Source organism: Schistocerca cancellata, chromosome 2 (assembly GCF_023864275.1).
Source record: "Schistocerca cancellata isolate TAMUIC-IGC-003103 chromosome 2, iqSchCanc2.1, whole genome shotgun sequence".
Taxonomy (NCBI): Eukaryota; Metazoa; Arthropoda; class Insecta; order Orthoptera; family Acrididae; genus Schistocerca; species Schistocerca cancellata.
Window position 1 is genome coordinate 188,039,196 of NC_064627.1, and position 21,174 is coordinate 188,060,369.

The 21,174-nt window shown below is 39.9% G+C and overlaps 1 protein-coding gene across 3 annotated transcripts in view; it reads left to right on the top strand.

The window, feature by feature from the left end:
- The window catches only part of LOC126161504 (disks large 1 tumor suppressor protein), a 935,475-nt gene that overhangs the window by 899,489 nt on the left and 14,812 nt on the right, over positions 1 to 21,174 (top strand). For 2 of the 3 annotated variants that reach the window (XM_049917405.1, XM_049917406.1), the window contains 7 exons: positions 7,530 to 7,743; positions 13,173 to 13,327; positions 14,647 to 14,902; positions 18,308 to 18,410; positions 20,044 to 20,088; positions 20,594 to 20,635; positions 20,863 to 21,012. In XM_049917405.1, coding sequence (XP_049773362.1) covers positions 7,530 to 7,743; positions 13,173 to 13,327; positions 14,647 to 14,902; positions 18,308 to 18,410; positions 20,044 to 20,088; positions 20,594 to 20,635; positions 20,863 to 21,012 — 965 coding nt within the window. The remainder of the gene's footprint in view (positions 1 to 7,529; positions 7,744 to 13,172; positions 13,328 to 14,646; positions 14,903 to 18,307; positions 18,411 to 20,043; positions 20,089 to 20,593; positions 20,636 to 20,862; positions 21,013 to 21,174) is intronic. The other variant, XM_049917407.1, reaches the window with a different exon arrangement.

Sequence of the window (21,174 nt, forward strand, 5' to 3'; positions counted from 1 at the left end):
CAGGTGTGGCCGAGAGGTTCTAGGCGCTTCTGTCTGGAACCGCGCGACCGCTACGGTCGCAGGTTCGAATCCTGCCTCGGGCATGGATGTGTGTGATGTCCTTAGGTTAGTTAGGTTTAAGTAGTTCTAGGAGACTGCTGACCTCAGATGTTAAGTCCCATAGTGCTCAGTTTTTTTTTTACCAGTGCCGGCACATAGCCTACTCATCGCGAGTAGCCAAGCTTAACATCCCCATCCGACTGACGGATCACAATCAATAGTGCCGCATGACCTCAATTCATGAAACACTCCGAAGAGGTTTGCAATTTAATCGAAGACTTCCACCCTACGACCCTAAGGCTGGTGATCAGGGCCTTAACGTCACCATCCCTGCTGTCCCCTCTGCCGTCAAGGCAAAGAAGGGCAAGACAAAGGGAAAATATTGTCGACAGCACGCGGCGTACCCGAACGGTCACCCATCCAAGTACTGGCCACGCACGACAGTGCTGAACTTCGTTCATCGTTTGTTACGGACCAAACCAAAATTCGTAGCTGATATTCCTGACAAAAGATTGTGTGGTAAATTCTCTACACTCCTGAGAACTGAAAAAATAAAGAACGTGTCAGCCAAACATCTACATTTCTGTATTTAAAAAAATATATTTACAAACACGTAAATAATATTTAGATTGCAGTAAATAGCGCCTTTTTGCTTTAACGTTTCTTTTTTTCCTCTCTACGAGCTAAATAACGATGAAAATTATTTTCTCGTTAAATAGAGCTTACTTTTTCACTGTTGAACAATTTTCATTAATGGACGTTTATGTATTTGCGTCATTATTGGTGGAGAGCTTTCTTTTGTCCGGGTATTTTAAATACAAATATCCTTTTATTTTCTCTTGCGTGAGAACAATACTAGGAAAAATATCAGACCCTAGTGCAACGTTTACAGTATGTTATGAAAACAAGCAAATAAAAAAATAAAGACTAAGGAGACCCACAAGCACAACATCCGTAACTGTAATAATGTTGGTGTAAGCTCAACCAGAACAGGTTAGCTTACGACGTCAGCATATGACGTCACCGTCCCTTGTTCCTGCCCATGCGCGAACTGCAGCGTACTCAAGATACAACTGCACACTCGCTGTCCCACTCCCGACGCGGTATGTGGCTGATTTACGCACAAGTATGTGACGCACAGTCACGACGAGTAGCCGATTTTGACCAGGGAATCGCCCGTTTAAAACGAGCTGTAAGCGACCTATACATATTCCATTTAACTGCACAGTTCACAACGTGCGATGTCATTTCCAGGCGATGAAGTGTTCGAATACTGGAGGCAACCGCGCATTTCAGGCAGGCCATTTGTCTGCCATGTGGAATGTAGTTCATATTCTAATCGTGCAATACGAAATAAATACAGAATTTTAAAAGCGGCCACGTAATATGTTTTAAGAGAAAAACAAAACTTGTGGAACCCGAATACGTCGTGAGTGTGTAGTAAAGTCCTTTTGAATGTTGGGCTCCATAAGGTTCCCTCCACGATAGAAATCTGCCAAAGACAGTACTTCTACATACGGCATGTATCGGTTAGAAAAATGCACCGATAATGACTGATAGCAGTCGAAATCGATTCGCAGCGAGATAATAATTTGTTTCCGCGACTGGTTGCTACATTATTTATAATTTTAATCTTCAATCTGTTTATCGGAAAAAATTAAAGAAGAAACACATCAGCAGCCACACAAAAAACTTGCAGGTCTCTTGATTTACATTTATCATCACGAACATTTCTTGGAAAGCTAGAACTGAAAATGACTGAGGGTAAAACTGAATGTTCCGGCCAAACCTGTATTGCAGATAACCAGTTAAACTGAAGGCGTGTGTAGTTACAGATACGTATTTAAGAATATAACAGCATCTCACAAGTTAATTGACGCCGAATGACGGACGATAATCAGCGAAAAACGCGTGTATTATGGTATGTCGAAGATAACGCTAGAATTCGGGTTTGCGAGGTTAAGTGTCTGGTGTGGATCGTCAGCATCGCAGAGACAAGACTACCAATTGCGTAGGCTTCCGCACAGAGCCATCATAAGTGTTTGACGAACGACTGTCAACTCGCCTCTTCAGAGCCACACAAGGAGAGCAACGATCGACTGGAAGTCAGAGCGTCGCTAATTTGAAAATTGTGTGTGTGTGGGGGGAGGGGGAGGGGTTGGTAGAAAGTCATTTCTACCATGACTGTGCTAATGCAAATGGACTGCATAAGCTTCAGTTCCCAATGACCGATTGATGTCCCTTTGCTGACACTTCGACACAGGGCTCAAGGATCGGCATTGGCATGTCGCCGGGAACATCATCAGAGGACTATCGAACAGTGGCGGCGTGTAGCAAGGTTCTATGAATCTCGGTTTCAGTTAAGAGTGTGCGGAATATGCCCTATGAAACTATGCAGTCTGCGTGTCAGCAAGTTTCGATCCCTGCAGGTGGCGGCTCAGTTACGGTCTGGGCTATGATCATATGGTCGGAATCCGGCCTCATTGTCCGGCTGCAGAAACCAATGACAGGCCGGCCGGAGTGGCCGAGCGGTTCTAGGCGCTACAGTCTGGAACCGCGCGACCGCTGCAGTCGCAGGTTCGAATCCTGCCTCAGGCATGGATGTGTGTGATGTCCTTAGGTTAGTTAGGTTTAAGTAGTTCTAGGGGACTGATGACCTCAGAAGTTAAGTCCCATAGTGCTCAGAGCCATTTGAACCAATGACAGTTGGGTATTACGAGGGCATTGTTACAGACCATCTGCATCACTTTCTGTCATTAGAGTAGGCCGGTAGAGGTGTTTCAACAGGACGATGCGACATGTCCCTGCTCTTTGATTGCACGCAGGTAGCTTTATTGACACTGCAGTGACATCATGACCATGGCTTGGCCCAACAGACAACCCGATCTTGACCCAATGAAGAGTCCCATAGAAGGCTGTCGATTCCCGTGTACGCTCAATGAACTCCAAACCAACTACACAAGAAAAATTATTCTGGGTAGAAATGCAAGACGACTGGACCAGTATTTCTCCAAAACTATTCCAACACATGGTAGAGCCCATTCCTTCAAGTTTTATTACATTTCTGACTGTTTCCGGAGGAGCAATTCGCTATAATCCTCACATCCAATGCCGTCCCAAAACTTTTGGCTACCCGGTATATCATAACCACGAGATCTTTCACAAACTAAACTGCATCTACAGGCCCTGGCGGGTCCATAGATACCGACCGACCGTCGTGTCATCCTTTGCCAATGGCGTCATTGATGCAGTATGATGGGGCATGGGTCAGCACACACATCTCTCAGTCGTTGTCAGTTGTTGTGACCTGTAGCCGCACTAATAGATCAAGTAGCTCCTCAGTCGGCACCACGAGGCCGAGTGCACCCCGTTCCAGTATCTCTTCCAAGGAAAAATACCTGACATTACCAGGAATCGAATTCGGACCCTGTGCATGGCAGTGAGCCGTGCTGATAACTCAGCTCCCGTGACGGTCTCCGGCTTTCACAGCCGTTATGAGCTTACCTCGAATTGTCGGAATTTATTCAGTGTTGTTACGACGTTGCCTGGGTGGTTGCATAAGACTTTTGTGTATTGCAATCAATATAGTGCTACGTATGGAGAAACCTCATAAAAAAGAGAGCGTCTATGTTTAATCGTCTTTTTTGTTAATTTATTACTCACTCGTTTATGAAAAGTCGCCCCCCCCCCCCCTCTGTAAGTACCACCGACCCACAGCGAAGCAAATTGAAGTTCAAAAATAACGTTGAAATCTGCCGCGAGCCAGACCAAAGAGCGTACATATTCTTGTTGGCTTGTCTGCGAGAATAGCAGTCTCTGATCGAATACTATTGCGTAGACTATTTTTTGGACATCAGTAAAAGGGTTTCCATACTATCATTGGTATTTAGAGTTAGAAATTCTATTAACTTTTTATTTGCACGAAACCATTACCTTTCCATATAAAATGTGTAGTAATTTCACTCTCCTTTTTCATATGCAACGATAAGGCAAGTCAGCTTTAAGCGCATGGAAAATGAACATCTCAGTGCCATACATAGGTGACTAATTTTTGTGAAAGATCAATTCGAAGTCCTTTTTATACGTATATTTTATACTTTAAGAAAAATCCACACTTACATGAACCGTACCGCAACTGAACCAACAATACAAGTCATATTGTGAACACGTGCGAACAACAAGAAGCTCACGAACGTTGTAAGTTTTCGTTTGTATGCTGTTAGTACAGAGCTTACATAAAACATGCAGAACTCTTTGTTTTTAAATAATGTTGCTCTTATTACTTTTAAAATTTTTTTCTTCTCTTTCTCATGCAAACTCATCATGTGTTACATTTTCTGATCGGAATAATTTATAAACATTTCTGTTTTACGTAATTTTGCGTCTTGCGTTAGGGAGGCTTAAAAGAACGGTTACACATTATGGAAAAGCATTCTACACGAATGATTTACCGAATCTTTTTCTGATGAAGTACAACTCCAGTTTGTTGCCTGATAATCGTTTCTTTTTCTAGAAGCCATGTGAGTCGATATTGTGACTGCGGTCTCTCCGAGACCAGGTGCGCTTACACAGGGAGAAATTTCTTCGGCGGGAAAGTTGCTCGGACTGACATCGCGCACTGATTACACGCGTCAGCTTTGTTTGCTGTGTTGCGTCGGCATTCATTTGGGCCGATCACGTCTGTCACAGCAGCGCGCATACATGCCAAGTCAGCAGTTATGTGGATCTAATTACTGAAGCCTAATGAAACATAAATCTCCTTGGGGGGGGGGAGGAGGAGGGGAAATACCCACATTCATGCTGCGGCCTATACAGAGTGAGCTGTATTGCGAGGCGATAAACAAACATCCGAAAAATTATTCTGCTGTGCGCTCTGGCCGCTTAGCTTGCTTAAATACTCGTGCATTGTCTCTCACGAACACACACTTACGAAATGCGTTGACGTAGTTATATGTTCTCCGGATATCATGAGCATCTGTTGAGAAACGTACACTACCTAATCCTATGTAATGCAGAACTGACCTATAGGTCCCACGAGAGGTGGTAAGTATTCTGTTGTCTCTATAGAAGCAGTAACAGCAGAATTTGTCGGTTAGGAGAGCTCAGTGACTTCGAACATGGACTAGTCAATGGATGTCACGTGATTAACAATCGATCAGGGACATTTGTCAACCCTTCTAAAACTGCTCGAGTCGACTGTTGTTGATGTGACTGTGAAATAGAAACGGGAAGGAACAAGCACAGCTAAACAGAGACCAGGGAGGATTCATGTATTGACGAACAGGGACCGTAGAGCATTGCAGAGGGTGGCTGTGAAAATCACATTAATCTGCGGAAAGAATCACTACTGAGTTCCAAAGCGCTACCAACAGTCCAGCCAGCACAATGTGCATAGCACAATGTGCATAGTGAGTTAAAAAGAATGAAGTACAGTTGTAGAGGAGCCACTCATAAGCCGCACTTCTCTGTCGTAAATGCTAAGCGACACCTGAAGTGGTGACGTAAAGTGTGTCGACAGTGGATGACTCGAAACCCGTGGTTTGGAGTGATGACTCACGCTATGCCCAGTGGCAATGAGATGGAATGGTGTTTAGGTTTGGCCAGCACCTGGGAGCATGTTATCTGCAGCCATGAATAATGCCAGCAATGAAGTACGGAGAACGTAATGTCACGGTACAGAGGTGTTTTCGGGGTTAGGTTGTGGTCCCCTTATCGCGCTGCAGAAAAAGGTAAATGTGGAAGGACCTCAAAACATTTTACAGTACTGCGTACAGTAGAGGAACACCTCGGAGATGGTGGTTCTCTGTATCATCATGCCAATGCACCGTGTCTTAAAGTAGCACCTGTAATGCAGTGGTTTGTGGACAATAACATTCCTGAAATGGACTGGCCTGCCCAGAGTCCCGACCTGAACCCAATGGAACACCATTCGGATGAGTTAGAACGTCTATTTTACTCCAGACACAGACCTCCAGGATCCAACATCACTACCTTTTTTGGTTTGGGGTCTTGAGGAAGAAGGGGGTACCGTTCCTCAACAGACATTCAGAAGTGTCCCCAGCACAGTTAAAGTCGTCAGAAGGCGGAGGTTGGAAACATGACTTATTAATGTCCACTGATAGGTGTTGGTACCCCTCTAATCAGATAGTGGATACGATATACCGCGGGCAAATCTAAATTATCTGTACGAGCAACGGCTACGGTATCAAGACCCACAAATATCTCAACTATTCTCCCACAGCTTCTTAATAGAGGTAAGCTTCAGCATAACACAAATGCAGTACCACATGTAAGATAATGACTGCGGCAACTACAATGCTGTTAACAACAGAAACCATAGTCATTAACGGGATATATACAAAATCTGGAATAAAATCACACACGTAGGGGTGTAGATGTTCATTCATGCGGTACTGGCAGTTGCATACTATACACTGACATAATGCAGACATGCGATACATTATAGACGCATGAATCAAATATGACTGGAGTGCAATGAATAATGAATTTCGCAAATTCCGATTGCCTGTATTAAATAATTACGTAGCCCTTGTGCAATGCTGTGGATGAGATACCATGTATTATTCGAGGATTAATTACTATCGATAATTAAAAATTAAGCCGGTTTCAGCAAGTACAACTATACGTTGTCAAATGTCCCTGGAGTAGTGACGCGGTTTAAAATTTTGCGATTGATCTTTCATTTGTGAATAGTTTTAAAGTGAAAAAAGTGCAGGTAATTACAGTTTGTGAGGTTCCATTTCGTTGCTAGCTTCGCCGACGATTATTTCTCTGCTTGTCGGTGATGGACTGTTTCATCATTAGTATTATGATGTATCAAATGTGTGTGAATTCCTAAGGGAGCAAACTGCTAAGGTCATCGGTCCCTAGACTTACATACTACTTAAACTAACGTATACTAAGAACAACACACACACCCATGCCCGAGGGAGATCTCGAACCTCCGGCGGGACTGGCCGCATAATAAGTGACATGACGCCTCAAACCGCGCGGCCAACATCATCATCATCATCATCATCATCGCTTTCTGCGAAACGTGTTCCACGGAATACAATGTGGGAAACGCTGCTGTATAGAAATCTTTCAATTGTGGCGCCTCTGGTACCCCTCTAACTTTGGCGTCACAAGCGTTGGCTTGTGTCACATTGTGTCTTAAACCGACCTGCAACTACTGCGCCCATTTTATGTCCTTCGACTCCTATAACTGTAGCCTGGTTTCTGGACAAATTGTAGTTAACCTTTCGCTCCCTGCTCCTTACCCAACTAGAAAGAGTGTATTCTGGTCAACTCTGTCAAAAACTTTCTGAAAATCTACAAATGCTGTCAACGTGATGTTACTTTCTTCGGCCTATCGTGTAAGATCAGTCGCAGGCTCAGTGTCGTATCTTTTCCCGGGCACGTTCGACACAGCGCTGTTTACTGGCTGGACCGTAAACCTGAGAGATGGTTTTTTTTGTGTGTGTTTGCAGGGAGGTGCGCACGGTGGTGCTGAACAAGGGCGCGAGTGGCCTGGGCTTCAACATCGTCGGCGGCGAGGACGGCGAGGGAATCTTCGTGTCGTTCATCCTGGCCGGCGGCCCGGCCGACCTCAGCGGCGAGCTACGGCGCGGGGACCAGATCCTCAGCGTCAACGGCGTCAACCTGCGCAATGCCACGCACGAGGAGGCCGCGCAGGCCCTCAAGGTGAGCCTCAGCCGCTGGACGCTACGCATAGAAAAAGGAGCATTATCCATAGAAGAATCTTGCAGCATAACAACATATCCCATATTCCCTGACGAGCGAGTTACATCTCACTACTTAACCTCCTCCTCGAGAAGGTTGTCTGTGTTTGTACCACGTCCGGCACAGGACACATGCGTAATCTTAAATTTCATTCAACTCAGTTCAGACAGGTAAACTGTTCAACGCACAGGCATGGAACTGGCCTCATCGTGTTCCCGAAGAGTTGGACTGTGTTTCGATTTTAGTTTTACGTTCCCTAACAAATTATTACGACGATTACAGCAGTTTACGGAAATGCAGTTTCTGACGATGTTATCGAATTTGTGACGTTCTGGAAACTTTTTTATTCCAAGGAAATCTTAACGGGGAGGAGGGGGGGAGGGGGGCGTTTCTAAAATTGAGCAAAACATGCCAATTTTCCAGTTTATTTTTATTTATTAATAGAACTCGTGGACAATGAGGTCCTAAAGTTTCAAAGATGAAATCGTGTCCCAAGTGCCTGAAAAATAATTAAATGTGTGACGCGACCTTCGTGCCAAGCCCACCTCTTGAAGCAACACTTTGGTACTAGCTCCGTAAACAACGATTCTGTGGATTACATTTACGAGGAGAGGCTTCCAGATTGTTTGCTAGATGTTTTCAGGCCCAGTTACATGTTTCTGGCGGATCCTGGACTTACAAAAAAGTGTGTTAATGGCAAAACCCAGGATCCAAATGTCTCTCTAAATTCATTCATATGGAAACGATGCTCCAAAACCACATTTTCATCTGCTACAGTTGTCATAATTGCAGTTTTTGTATTGAATGATGGGAACAGATATTGGAGAGAATGGGCTTTAAGATAGGAAACTTCACTCAAGACATCTTGAGAAAAATAGATTTACAACGTCTCTCTGCCAGTGAAAAGTCAGTTGAAGACGTGGTAAAGGAAAGAAGGCAGAAATCTAGGAACTAGAAGAGAAGCAATGAAGGGAGAGAGGACCCTGAGCACAAATCTGTGACCTTCGGAGGATGTGACGTAAGAAAAAAAACGTTAGGTTGAACATAAATATTGCATTTCTTGAAAATTAGGTTTCCTTTCATAAAAGTTGTATTCCTTTCCATCAGAATCTATGAAGGTTACAGTCCTGAAATCTTGCACACTTAGTTCCATAAACCCAATAAACGTTGACTCAAGAGTAAATTATTTTGTGTGACACAGTCACAATCTTTTAGATGAACTTAATTTGGAATTAGTTACTCATGAGGCCTTTTTTTAAAATTTCAAACCTTTTGTCAACATAATTTTGGTGTGTAGGTACTTACAGAAGTAAACTATGCACTCCAAACATACAGCTGAATTCTTCTGTGGTGGTACAAGAAACTTCTCTAGTCGGTTGCCCATTTTATTCATATAAAATTGGAGAACATTCTTCGTGTTGAGCAACTTCTCCTATCCTTTAATCCAATTTGAGAACCTTCTCAGGTGAAGTTTATTCTCGGACACTATTCTTGCGAACCTGAAAATTTTTTCTGAAATTCCGAGAATAAAGTAAATCATGATTTTATTCATACTGCCCAATATCCTAACACAAAAGCTTGCAGACAATAGATCTGAGATCTTACCTGCGAACAGCTGCCAGTATGACTAATGTAAAAGTAGAAACCCTTGGTGTAGCAAAGCAACATAAGTCACTTAATAAGGGTGCATCACCTGGGCCAGACTGTATAGCAGCACCTCCTTTTGTAGTATATGGATGAAACTGCTCCATTTTTAGCAATCGTATACAACCACTCACTTGACGAGAGATCCGTGTCTAAAGATTGGAAAGTTGATCAGGTCACACCAATACATGAGAAAGCAAATAAAAGTTAGAAGAAATATTCTAAATTATAGACTTACATCATTAACATTGATTTACAATAGGAATTTAGAACATTCAACAATGTTTCAACATTTTTCCCGTGCTTGTTTAGGCAAATACTGGGTACTTCAGAATATAGGATACAGAAACAATTAAAATGCGATTACATACAATAAAATTTACACATTTCACAGATCGGTGGTGCACGAGACTTTCTTACCTGCAGCTAGCTAAAACTGCAACAAAAGGAAGGCCAAGTGTCTGCAAAATTAAATAAAATAAATTTGCTGAAACTTGAGTATAGTGGACCCCGCACTTTATGGGAATAACGTTGAGGTGATGACTGAGTTCCAGCATTATGAAAGATCTCGAAGAAAACAATTTATTCACATATAACCAGTACAGATTAGGGAAGCATCGTTCTTGTGAAACACAACTGGTTCTTTATCCAAATGAAGTAATGAGTTCTGTCGATAGGGCAGCTGAAGTTAATTCCAAATTTCTAACTTACCAAAAGGCTTTTCACAATGTTTCTCATAAGCACTACTAATCAATTTGCATTCGTATGGAGTGTGCAAACAATTCTGTTGGAAGAAAATCCGCAACTGAGCATTATACTAGCAGTTGAAAATACTGCTACAGTTGTAAATTTCTTGTATTATCATGACCAGTTTTGGGCTCTCATAAGCCCATCCTCAGGTGTTGCAACTGTGCTGTGACCCCCGAGCGCCGCGGTGGACATGTACTAGACGCAGGGACTCCCTGTTCTGCACTCATAGGTAGCACACTGCGCCTCCTAGTACACGTCGACAGCGGTGCTCAGGGGCCACAACACAGTTACGACACCTGAGGATGGGCTTATGAGATCCTGAAACCGGTCATGGTGATAAAAGAAATTTATAACTGAAGCTGTATTTTCAACCTTCAACCTCTAGCCTATGGACTGTGGTCACAGATGTACGACTGGATTCATGACTTTTTGTGAGAAAGTTTACAGTTCATAGTAATAGACAGGAACTTCTAGTGGAACTGAAGTAATATCTGGCATTCCCCAAGGAAGTGTTGTAGTTTTCTGCTGTTCCTAAACTATATCAACAATTTAGAAGACAGACAGTGCAGTTGTGTACTGTCTAGAAAGTCACCAGAAGATCAAAACAAATTACCAAATAGTTTACACAAGATATCTGCCTGGTTTGAAAAGTGGCAATTGACCCTAAACAGCAAAAAGTGTGAAGTTCTCAACATGAGTATATATTAAAAAGAATCTGTTAAATTTGTTAGCATGATAAATAGAGAGCATGTCAAGATTACCCATTCAACTAAGTTTGTAAGTATTACAGTCACAGACAACTTAAATTGGAATCATAACAAACAAAATGGGTAGAGGTGAACCAAAGATTGTGGTCTAGTACCAGAACATGTGGAAGATGGAGCGTATCTTATAAAGTGACTGGCTACACAAAGTTTGTCTGACCTTGTCTGTAGTACTGCTGGCAGAGAGGTTTGACAGAGGATATCGAAAAAAATCCAAAGAAGGGCTGCTCGTTTTATATTTTCGCAACATATAAGAGAGATTGTTACAGGTATGATAAAAATAGTTAAAACAAAGGCATTTTTTTGTCATGTAATCATTTCACAAAGTTTCACTCACAAATTCTCTGTTCCAAATGCCAAATTATTTGATTGGCTCCTCTCTACATAGGGAGTAATGGCCATTGTAATTAAGTAAATGAGGTCAGAGCTCACATAGAAAGGCGTAGGTCTTAATTTTTGCCACATGCTATTTGAGACTGGAATAGTTAAGAAATAGTCTGAAGCTGGTTCAGGGAACCCTCTGCCAATCACTTAAACCTGAACTGCCTTGTGGATTTAGATGAATGATGCAATGGACCTACACTTAATCGGGAGCTTCATTTAGAATTGAATCAAGTATAAGGGGCAGTTAAATGAAAATGAGAGAGATGGGAAGTAGTAAGTAAACTGTGCATTATTTCAAAAGTAATCTGTTAATATATTTATCCCACTGTGAGACAATATAGCCAGTGCCCTCATGGAAAGTTTGGGGCTGCATACAGAAACATGATTGTACCCATGTGTGCCACTCTTTGTTCGAAGCAAATTGACGGCCACGATTGTCTTTCTTCAGGGCTCCAAAAGTATGGAAATCACATGGGAAGAGATTGGGTTTGTAAGGAGGATGTGTAAAGGCTTTCCAACAAAATGTCTGCAACATAGTTGAAACAAACATGGTAATGTGACTGGGCTCTTGTCTCACAGTGGGATAAATTTATTATTTATGGGGATTACTTTTGAAGTAATAAACAGTTTCTAGAATGAAATTTTCACCTTGCAGTTTCAATAAACAGCGTATTTACTTTTTCTCCATCTGTCTCACTTTCATTTTTCTGCCCCTTATAACTCTCCTTTACAGACACTCACCGAATAACTTCTGTTGGTACAAACACCAACCCAGTTTGTCCATTCCAAATTATTTTCACACATAAATACAGTCTGTTCAATATCTTAACAAATTTTGAGCTTTTGTTCTTGCAATGGTTGCAGAAGGCATCTGAAACAGGAATATTTTTCCGATGACTCGGAAACACCGCTGTGGCCACCAGGTGGTCTGTGGCGCACAGCTTGGCAGCCATAGTGTTGGACCATCAGTAGGCTGTCTAAGACCTGCCTAGTGCAGGTACTAAGCAGCATTTGCGTACTTGTATTTCATGCAAAGTAATTGCTGCCATGTCTCTTACAGCATTAATTAATCTTGTAAGATAACAGTAACTAAAATTATATGGCTTGCAATCTTTGTGCAAAAAGCCTGCCAGTGAGAATAAATCAATAGTTACCAGTAAGTAGTTGTGTTTTGTCAAAATTACATCTTTAACTGTGGTTTGTGTGGTTTCTGAATATAATTGTTATGACATCCCATTCGTGAACGGGAAACTGTCGACAATCCAAGTCTCGGAGGTCTTCACAACCTTTATCAGTTAAATGGGAGAAATCTGCAGAAGACTATTTAAAATTCTTAGAAGGAACAGTACTTTACAGTACACTGGAGCATTACACTCCCATTTTTTGTTGTCTCTGGTTTCATTTACAGATGGACTACACTTATGCAAAAGTCTCCAAACTCTTCCATTCTTGTTTCCACTTCTATTTACATGTGAATGTACACAGTCATATCACTTCTTAGTATTACAAATGTTGAGATAGACACAAGAAGTTTACTGCTATCAAAAAGCTTGAAACTTGCTGTGGATAATGATCAAAAACAAGTGTCTGTCATGTGTCAACCACGTCATAGTTCCTCTGTCAAGAAGGAACTCATAACATTGGACACTATGATGACTGTGGTAGTGGTTTCAATGGAAAATAGTGCTGATGACTGCATAGTCTCACCTTATTCAGATATTCATCTAAAACTCTTCCATCATTGCTTGCATATAGTTATTGCTGAAAGCAGTAGTAAGATTGGTAGTTACTTGTGTATAGTTATATAAATATTTCTTTTATTTAATTATTTTTATTACATTGTTGCAGGGTGCTGGCCAGACAGTGACTATTGTGGCACAGTATCGACCTGAAGAGTACAATCGATTCGAAGCTCGGATCCATGACCTCAAACATCAGATGTCCCAGCAGATTATGTCTGGCACACTCATGAGGACATCACAGAAACGGTCATTGTATGTTCGGTAAGTAATAGCTGGCTCACATTGCAATACATTTTCTTCCTCTGTTCACTAGGAGCCAGGATTGTGTTTTTTTATAAAATCCTTTAGGTAATCAATTATTGTTGGCATTAGCAAGTTATAAATTCAGCAGTTTATATGTAGAATGTAAATTCCATTTCTTACACAGTCAAAGGAGCAAAAGTTATCTATAATTTTTATAGATACTAATCCGGTGTTAAGATTTGAAGGAAATAAATGCAAGGCACTGTTTGAAAAGGGAGAGACGCACATTTATAGCTCTTCCCCCATGTCATTCACTTGGTACAGAGAGCAAGCAATGAAGGAAACCAAAGAGGAATTTGGAAAAGGAATTAAAGCTGGTGGAAAAGAAATAAAAATTTGAGTTTTTCCAGTGACATTGTAACTCTCTATGATGCCGAAGGACTTTGAACGTAAATTGAATGGAATGAATAGTGTCTTGAAAAGAGAGAAGATGTACATAAATAAAAGTAAAAGAAGGGTAATGGAGTGTTACTAACTTAAGTCAGGTAATACTAAAGGAATTAGAATTAGGTGACCAATTTTGGTATTGCTGTTGCAAAATAACTTACAGCAGCTGAAGCAAAGAGGACATAAAATCTAGAGTGGCAGTAGGAAGTTAATCTTTCCTGAAAGAAAGAAAAGAAGTATGTTAGCATCAAATATGAATTTAAATGTTACGAAGCCTTTCTTGTTAGAATTTGTTTGAAGTACAGCGTTATAATTAAGTGAAATGTTGCAGATAATGTAGACAATATGAGAATAGAAGCTTTAGAAATGTGATGTTACAAGAAATGTTGAATGTTAGATGGATAGATGGAGCAGCTGGTAAATCGAACTGGGGGAGAAAGATCTTTATGGCACAACTTTACTAAAAAAGAAAAAAGGACACATTCTGAAGCATAATGGAATGGTTCAGTTGGTAATGGAGAGAAGTGTGGAGAGTAAAAATTCTTGGAGAAAACAAGGCTATACTACAGTAAGCAGGTTCAAATTGATATAGATTGCAAATGTCAGGCAGATATGAAAATATTTGTGCAAGAGAGCCTCAAAGAGTTGCTTCAAATGAGCCTTAGAATTCATGAGGACAATAACAACAATTACTGTTGCCGTTTGTGTATTTTGAATTTAGAAATATGAATGTAGAGTGTCAATACTCTTCATTATATGGTCATGATTTCTTTCTTTATACGTAATAGTGTACTTTTAAATCTTCCGGCAGTGTTCAGTGATGATACAAACTGTTCTTTTTGCTTGAAATTTTGCTCATGCTGATGTAACTCTGACATTATTGTACACAGGGCACTGTTCGATTACGACCCCAACAAAGACGATGGCCTGCCCAGTAGGGGCTTGCCATTCCATTACGGAGACATCCTGCACGTCACAAACGCGAGCGACGATGAGTGGTGGCAGGCACGCCGCGTTCTCCCGACAGGCGAGGAAGAGGGAATGGGTATCATTCCATCCAAGAGACGTTGGGAACGCAAGCAACGAGCCAGAGATCGTACTGTCAAGTTCCAGGGACATGTTCCAGGGGGACCAGGCTCTGACAAGGTTTGCTACTTTTGGATATCTTCTGCAGAAAATAACTAATGAGTAGTTTACTGTTTGAAAGGTGAGGGTAGAACTACTTTGTAAAGAGGTTACATATATTTATTGTAGATTAGGTAGGTGGCCCCAGATCAATCCCAGACATTTGATGTCTTGGCGTACTATTTGATATTGTGAGTTTTATTCAAGCACAGAGTATACATTAAATGTCTCATTGATTGTTTCCTGTTTCATTCTCATCAAAATGCTGCAAAAATTTGTGCCTGCCATAATTGCTTCTTATATTTATTCCGTGAGATGTAAAATAGAAATTCAAAACATTTTTATGCAGAATGTCATTTATCTTTGACACCCAGAAAATATTAAGGTGATCTGAAAATAAATTTTTGTCAGTGAAGATAATTGTATTTACCAATAGTGTGTATTATTTATGGCTTTGATTTGCCAAAATTGAAAGTAACTCCTTCAGTCCTCTAAAAATGTGAAAAATTTATGACTTTTTCACAGCATAATTTAAAGAATGACAGTTTTGTAATAATTTAATTTATGAGAAGACTGATGTTCAAGTGTAAAACTGGCACACATTATGGCTATTGGTATATCTGGAACTCGAAAATCATTCATAACTAAAATGTATCTAGTAATGGAAAGTAAACGGCTATTTAATACACCAGTGAAGTGAGAGCTTTTTCAAAAGTTTGTTTCCTTCTCGTTTCAGCTGGCATAACCACAAATAGTATTAAACAAGTTGTTAATTCAGTGTAAAAAAAATGTTACAGGAGATTTATTAATGTGTGTCTTCACTATTTCCATAGCCTTGGAGGCATTCCTTCTTGACAGTGTTTATGTAGCACAATGACTGAATGAAAAATTAAGTAGGCCTTTTAATGTGCCTTACGATGATGATAAAAGAAATGATGCTAACACTGTTTTTGTGCACATTACTTGAATAACTGACCTGGTCCTCTTCTGCAGGTACTCTGAACAGCTTGGTGCCTAGAGTTCATCATAAAACACAAAAACACTACTTATAGCACCTGAAGGAGACAGGTCAGACGTTAAAATAGTGTGCACAAAAATAAACTTATCAATGTCACTAGAAACCAGAAAACATCTGAGAAAAATGTCAGAAATCACAACTATTAATGTTCTAAGTAAGCTAGTTGTTCTGTTATTGAAACTTACTTACTTTCTTCATGTAACTGGTGGCAGTGGGATATTAGTTCTAGTTTCTGATATCCTGTTTTATATTTGTGCTTATAATTTGTGAACAAAGTATTTTCCCTATTAGGGATTTTAGCTTATTACACAGGGAAAAAAAAATGATTGGAATCTTTTCAGCTAAATGGCATATCACAGTTGCTCTGTGTGATAATTTACATGATAGTGTTGTTAACATTTTGCTTTGAAAATGCAAAATGAATAGTCACATATTCTAAAGATTAAAATTACTTTTCTGTTTAATTTTCTTGGGCCAGTGCTACAGCATTCAAGACAGGGGTATCAATTTTTTGCATTATTTTATGACTCTTTATTTGTATTGTTTAGTGAGCTAACATACGAGATGGAATCCAAAATTATTGGGACTGCTGGTACCATCTGGAAAGCGAGTAGTAGAGCTTTGCACCACTAGGTGGTCAGAGATGCATATCTGATGAGTCAGTGTGCGGAGTGGCATTTAGCTGGGAGGACGTGTTGAGTGTCCACAGTTGTTTCCGTAATACCCTGTGTTTGGTGTGTGGCGATTTTATGATGGATCCATGAACAGAACAGCGGACCTTCGTCAGACCACAGCTGATGATCCAACCTTCTCGTAACAGGTTATCACCGGCGATGAGAGCTGGTTTTACAGTTATGACCCAGAGACGAAGCAAAAATCGTCCCAGTAGAGGAGCCCGGGCTCTCCAAGATCCAAAAAAGCGAGACAGGTGAAGAGAAAAGTGAAGAGCATGATCATCGTTTTCTTTGATACCAAGGGAATTGTGCTCAAAGAATTAGTCCTACCCAACAAAACAGTGAATTCCATGTAATACTGTGGCATTTCGCGACAATTTCGTGAATACGTTTGGCGACAACTGCCTGAACTTTGGCGTCAAGGGAACTGGCTGCTGTGTCACAACAATGCGCCCAGTCACACGTCCTTGCTCACTAGGACCTTTTTGGCAAAAAACAACGTGGCGGTTGTAACCCACCCACCGAACTCGCCAGATTTGGCACGTTGCGTCTTTGCGCTATTCCCAAAACTGAAACTCAAGTTGAAAGGCCGTCGGTTTGACACTCTAGACAGGATTCAAGAAACATCACTGGCAGTGATAAACACCCTCAAAGAACAGGAATTCCAGAAAACATTTTACCAGTGGCAGAAGTGCTGGGACCGGTGTGTACATGCGGATGGGAACTACTTCGAGGGTATGGTGACCATTAGTCCAAAAATATGGTTTTCAACAGAAGGCAGCACCAGTCTCGAAAATTTTGGATAGCACCTCGTACTTTGCTAATTTCCATTCTGTCATGTCATATTGACTTACATTCTGGGAGACATTACCTTGATGAAGGAGGTTTTCATTGCATAAAACTGTGCCATATGAATAATGCAGTTGTCATGCAAGTTCATGTTGTAGACAACTATTTTAAGAGTTGGGTATTTTGACTAAAGTATCATAATCATCATCTTTTACAGCTTACCACCACTGGCAGGTATGCTTGGAATACAAGCCTCTCCATCCTCCCCACTCTTCCTATCACCTCTCTGTCACTAGTCTGACCCAGTATTCTCCTCCCAACTGAATGCTTTCTTCCACTTGTCTCTTGGCCTTCCTCTTGGTCTCAATCATATTACTCATTCTTCTCTTGTAGTGGTTCCTCCTGTGTGTATCATTCTAAACGTTTCATTTGTCAGCTTTTACATTTTTATTGCACCTATCCAACTTCTCAGATCTTCAGTTGCTTGCATCTTACTTTTCCACTTTCTCTCATGACCAAGGTTTCTGCTCTGTAAACTTTGTATGTAGTTTGAATTGCACATCACTTTCTTACTTTTTGGGGGACATTCTTGTTCCACATAATGAGCCTTACTTTCCCTTAACTCCTGATCATTTCTTCCATTTTCCTGTAGCATCAAGGTGCATGTTTTCTTTCATGAAATTTGTTGTATATAACCCATTAATGTTAAGAAGGAGTAACTTTTATGAAATTAAATATTAATTTCTGTTATGTGAATTGTTGTAGCTGTATTCATATTCTAATTAGCTTAATAACCTCTTAATTCAGTTGTTCTACATTACAATGTTAGTGTGTGCAACTGACTTGTGAACCATATAACCAGCTGATTAACCAGGGAATTTTATGTAGCTAACTCTGCAGTGAGCATATACACTGTTACTGATTAGGGAATGTTTCATTTTACAGCAGTCGACACTAGACAGAAAAAAGAAGAACTTCTCCTTCAGTAGAAAGTTCCCATTTATGAAGAGTAAAGATGACAAGTCAGAGGATGGTTCAGATCAAGAACGTGAGTACACTTTATTCTGGTATGAGATTCACCCCATTAGCTGCAGTAGGGGCTTCCCCCCCCTCTTTCTTCCAGAGGAATGTGACAGCATTTATGAAAAACAGTTGTAGATTTTGCATAGCTACTTTGTCTCGCAGGTAGTTAAAGGAGGTAGATACTGTTCCCATTCTACCTGTGTTGAAGTCTTGACTAACATTTTCCAGCAAGTACACTCTGTTTTCTGGTATTGTTTCCCGAGTGTTGTTTGTTGTATTTAAGTGCATTTTTACCTATGTTTTTGACAATAGCATGAAGCATGAAAATAACATAAACTTGTAAGATGTATTGCAAGGGAAATATGTGGGAAGGACTTGTTAAAATAAGACTTTTCTCCAAAAGAAGTCATTTTGAACAAAGCACACAGTACTACAGATTCATTTTTAGGATTGTTGTAAATAGTTCATGATATATGCCAGGAGATATATAAATAAATTAGGAAAGGTAGGGAAAACAATGAATTATGTGCAGAATGAGAATTGTTTGAGTGAAGATTTCTGTGCTCCATAGCTTGAAACTCTTTGCCTTTCTTTTTGCAACTGTGGAATTTGTTTTACATTGCACAACCAATTTCTTCCATTTTCATGGCTGAGAATCTTTATATAGCATCGAAGTTTAATTCTGAAATTATCAAATATGGAAATGCTGTTCTCTGTGAACAAATACATTATACCAGGATTGTAAATACCAGTATTACACCATTCTATAAAGAAAGTTACAAATTTTCTGATACCTTCCAAAGGAAACGGACTGACAAAAAGTTGTCTTTATCACTATAGTTCAGTGTAAAACTTCAAAGGTTCTGAGTGATAGAAAAAATGGTTTTTTTTTATAATCTGTGAAAGAATGTGGTGTTAATTAGTGATATGAGTATTTTACATTGGCTCAGTACTTTTTCTTCATCAGATGCAATTACGCACATAATTTGTTCCATATCTCTGATTTTGACTGCTGTTTAGTCAGACCTGAAATTTACCATTGCTCTACAGGGCATTTTCTAGCTGCACATATTTTGTTCAGAGTTGATAATCAGTTTGGGTATGATGGAAATGACAAGTACTTCTCACATTGTTATTGTCAGTTGCTTTCTTATGTACATTATTTCCATATTATTATGTTTTCTACATGTACATAAATATTACAAAAAATGTAAATGTTTTCAAAGTACAAAGGAATTTTAAACATTCTTCAGTTTTTGTTGGGAACTGAAATAGTAGAGGAAAACAGTTATTATTTGTGGAGAATGTGCATACTCATTTTATATCAAATAATTACTGTCAATACATCTTACAGTTTATGAAATGTTTTGCTAGTTAGTAGAAGTCTCTTAACTGTTAGCATGGAGCTGTGGTTTTTGGGTTCTGCATTTTTCCTTTTACTTGTAAAAGTTGAACTGTGTAAGGAAAGACACATGTTTGTGCAGAACTGCTACTACAGAGGTTAAGACTCAAGTAAGCACTGTAATGGTAATGAAGTAATGTTCATTGTCTGTGGCATGTTATCTAATACTATTTATTGTATGCTGTTGCCAGTTAATGTTTGCTTCCCATTGTTTTTGTTATGAAATGATGTTTATTGTTCTCTGTCTGTGCTGTAGCTTCTCCAACCACTCCCAACAACGAGGGTGATCCTAATAACATGCGTAAGTATTCTTTCCTGTGCCGGGATGATGGTGTGCATGGTATTTGTGTTGCCTGTTTGTATGTGGAAATTTGTGTAGTTCGTTTGATCTTGTCTACCGTAACTAATTTGTTTGGTACATTTTAAGAGATTCTGAAAATTATCTTGACAGTCTTTTGTAGCCTTATTCATAGTAAATTTCTTTTAGTGGGCCATACTTTTTGAACATATTTATAGAATTCAGCATCATCTGTTTAGATTACATGCAAGTACTCTTGTGAAAGCAAACAGCTGTAGACAGAACAGTCTGACAAAAAAGTTTATCATTCATGATACCTGTTAATAGCATAGATACATGTGATACAAACTACCATTACTTTCAATCTGAAAAACAAAGATTCATCAATAGGGCGGATGACACTGTAAATGAGAGGTGTTTAATTACAAAGAATGTTCCTATATTTGATTTAATTGCCCTTTGTTATATTTTACAGATTTCTCACTTAATTGTGTCAATTTTGTTTCAGCATTCATGCTGTGCTACACTCAAGATGACACTCACACAGAAGGTATTAGTCACTGTTTACTAAGTAGTTAAAACTGACGTAACCTCCTCTGTTGTTGAAAACCTTGATCCATGGCAGCCTTGCTTGTCTTCCCTGTGGACCATTCCTTGCATGCTTATCCTTGGCTTTGGAGCTAGTGTTGCTTAATATATTACATCAATTGATTGAAAGATTTAATTAGTTGTTGTTTGGGGTATGTTTAAAATTTTTAACATTTGATTCTGTTACAGGAGGAGAAGAATCTGTGCTGTCGTACGAGCCAGTACAACAGCTTCAGATACAGTACACGAGGCCTGTTATTATACTTGGTCCACTGAAAGACAGAGTGAACGATGATCTGATTTCAGAATTTCCTGATAAGTTTGGCAGCTGTGTGCCTCGTAAGTACTGAAGATGTAGCACTTCTTACTGTTTGATATTGTTAATGAAGGAAAGAAAATTAGGTTTTAACATCTCATTCACATCGGGGTCATTAGCACAAAATATCTCAAACAAATACATTAAAATGTTTACTTAGTGGTTATAATTTCTATAAAGTAAAA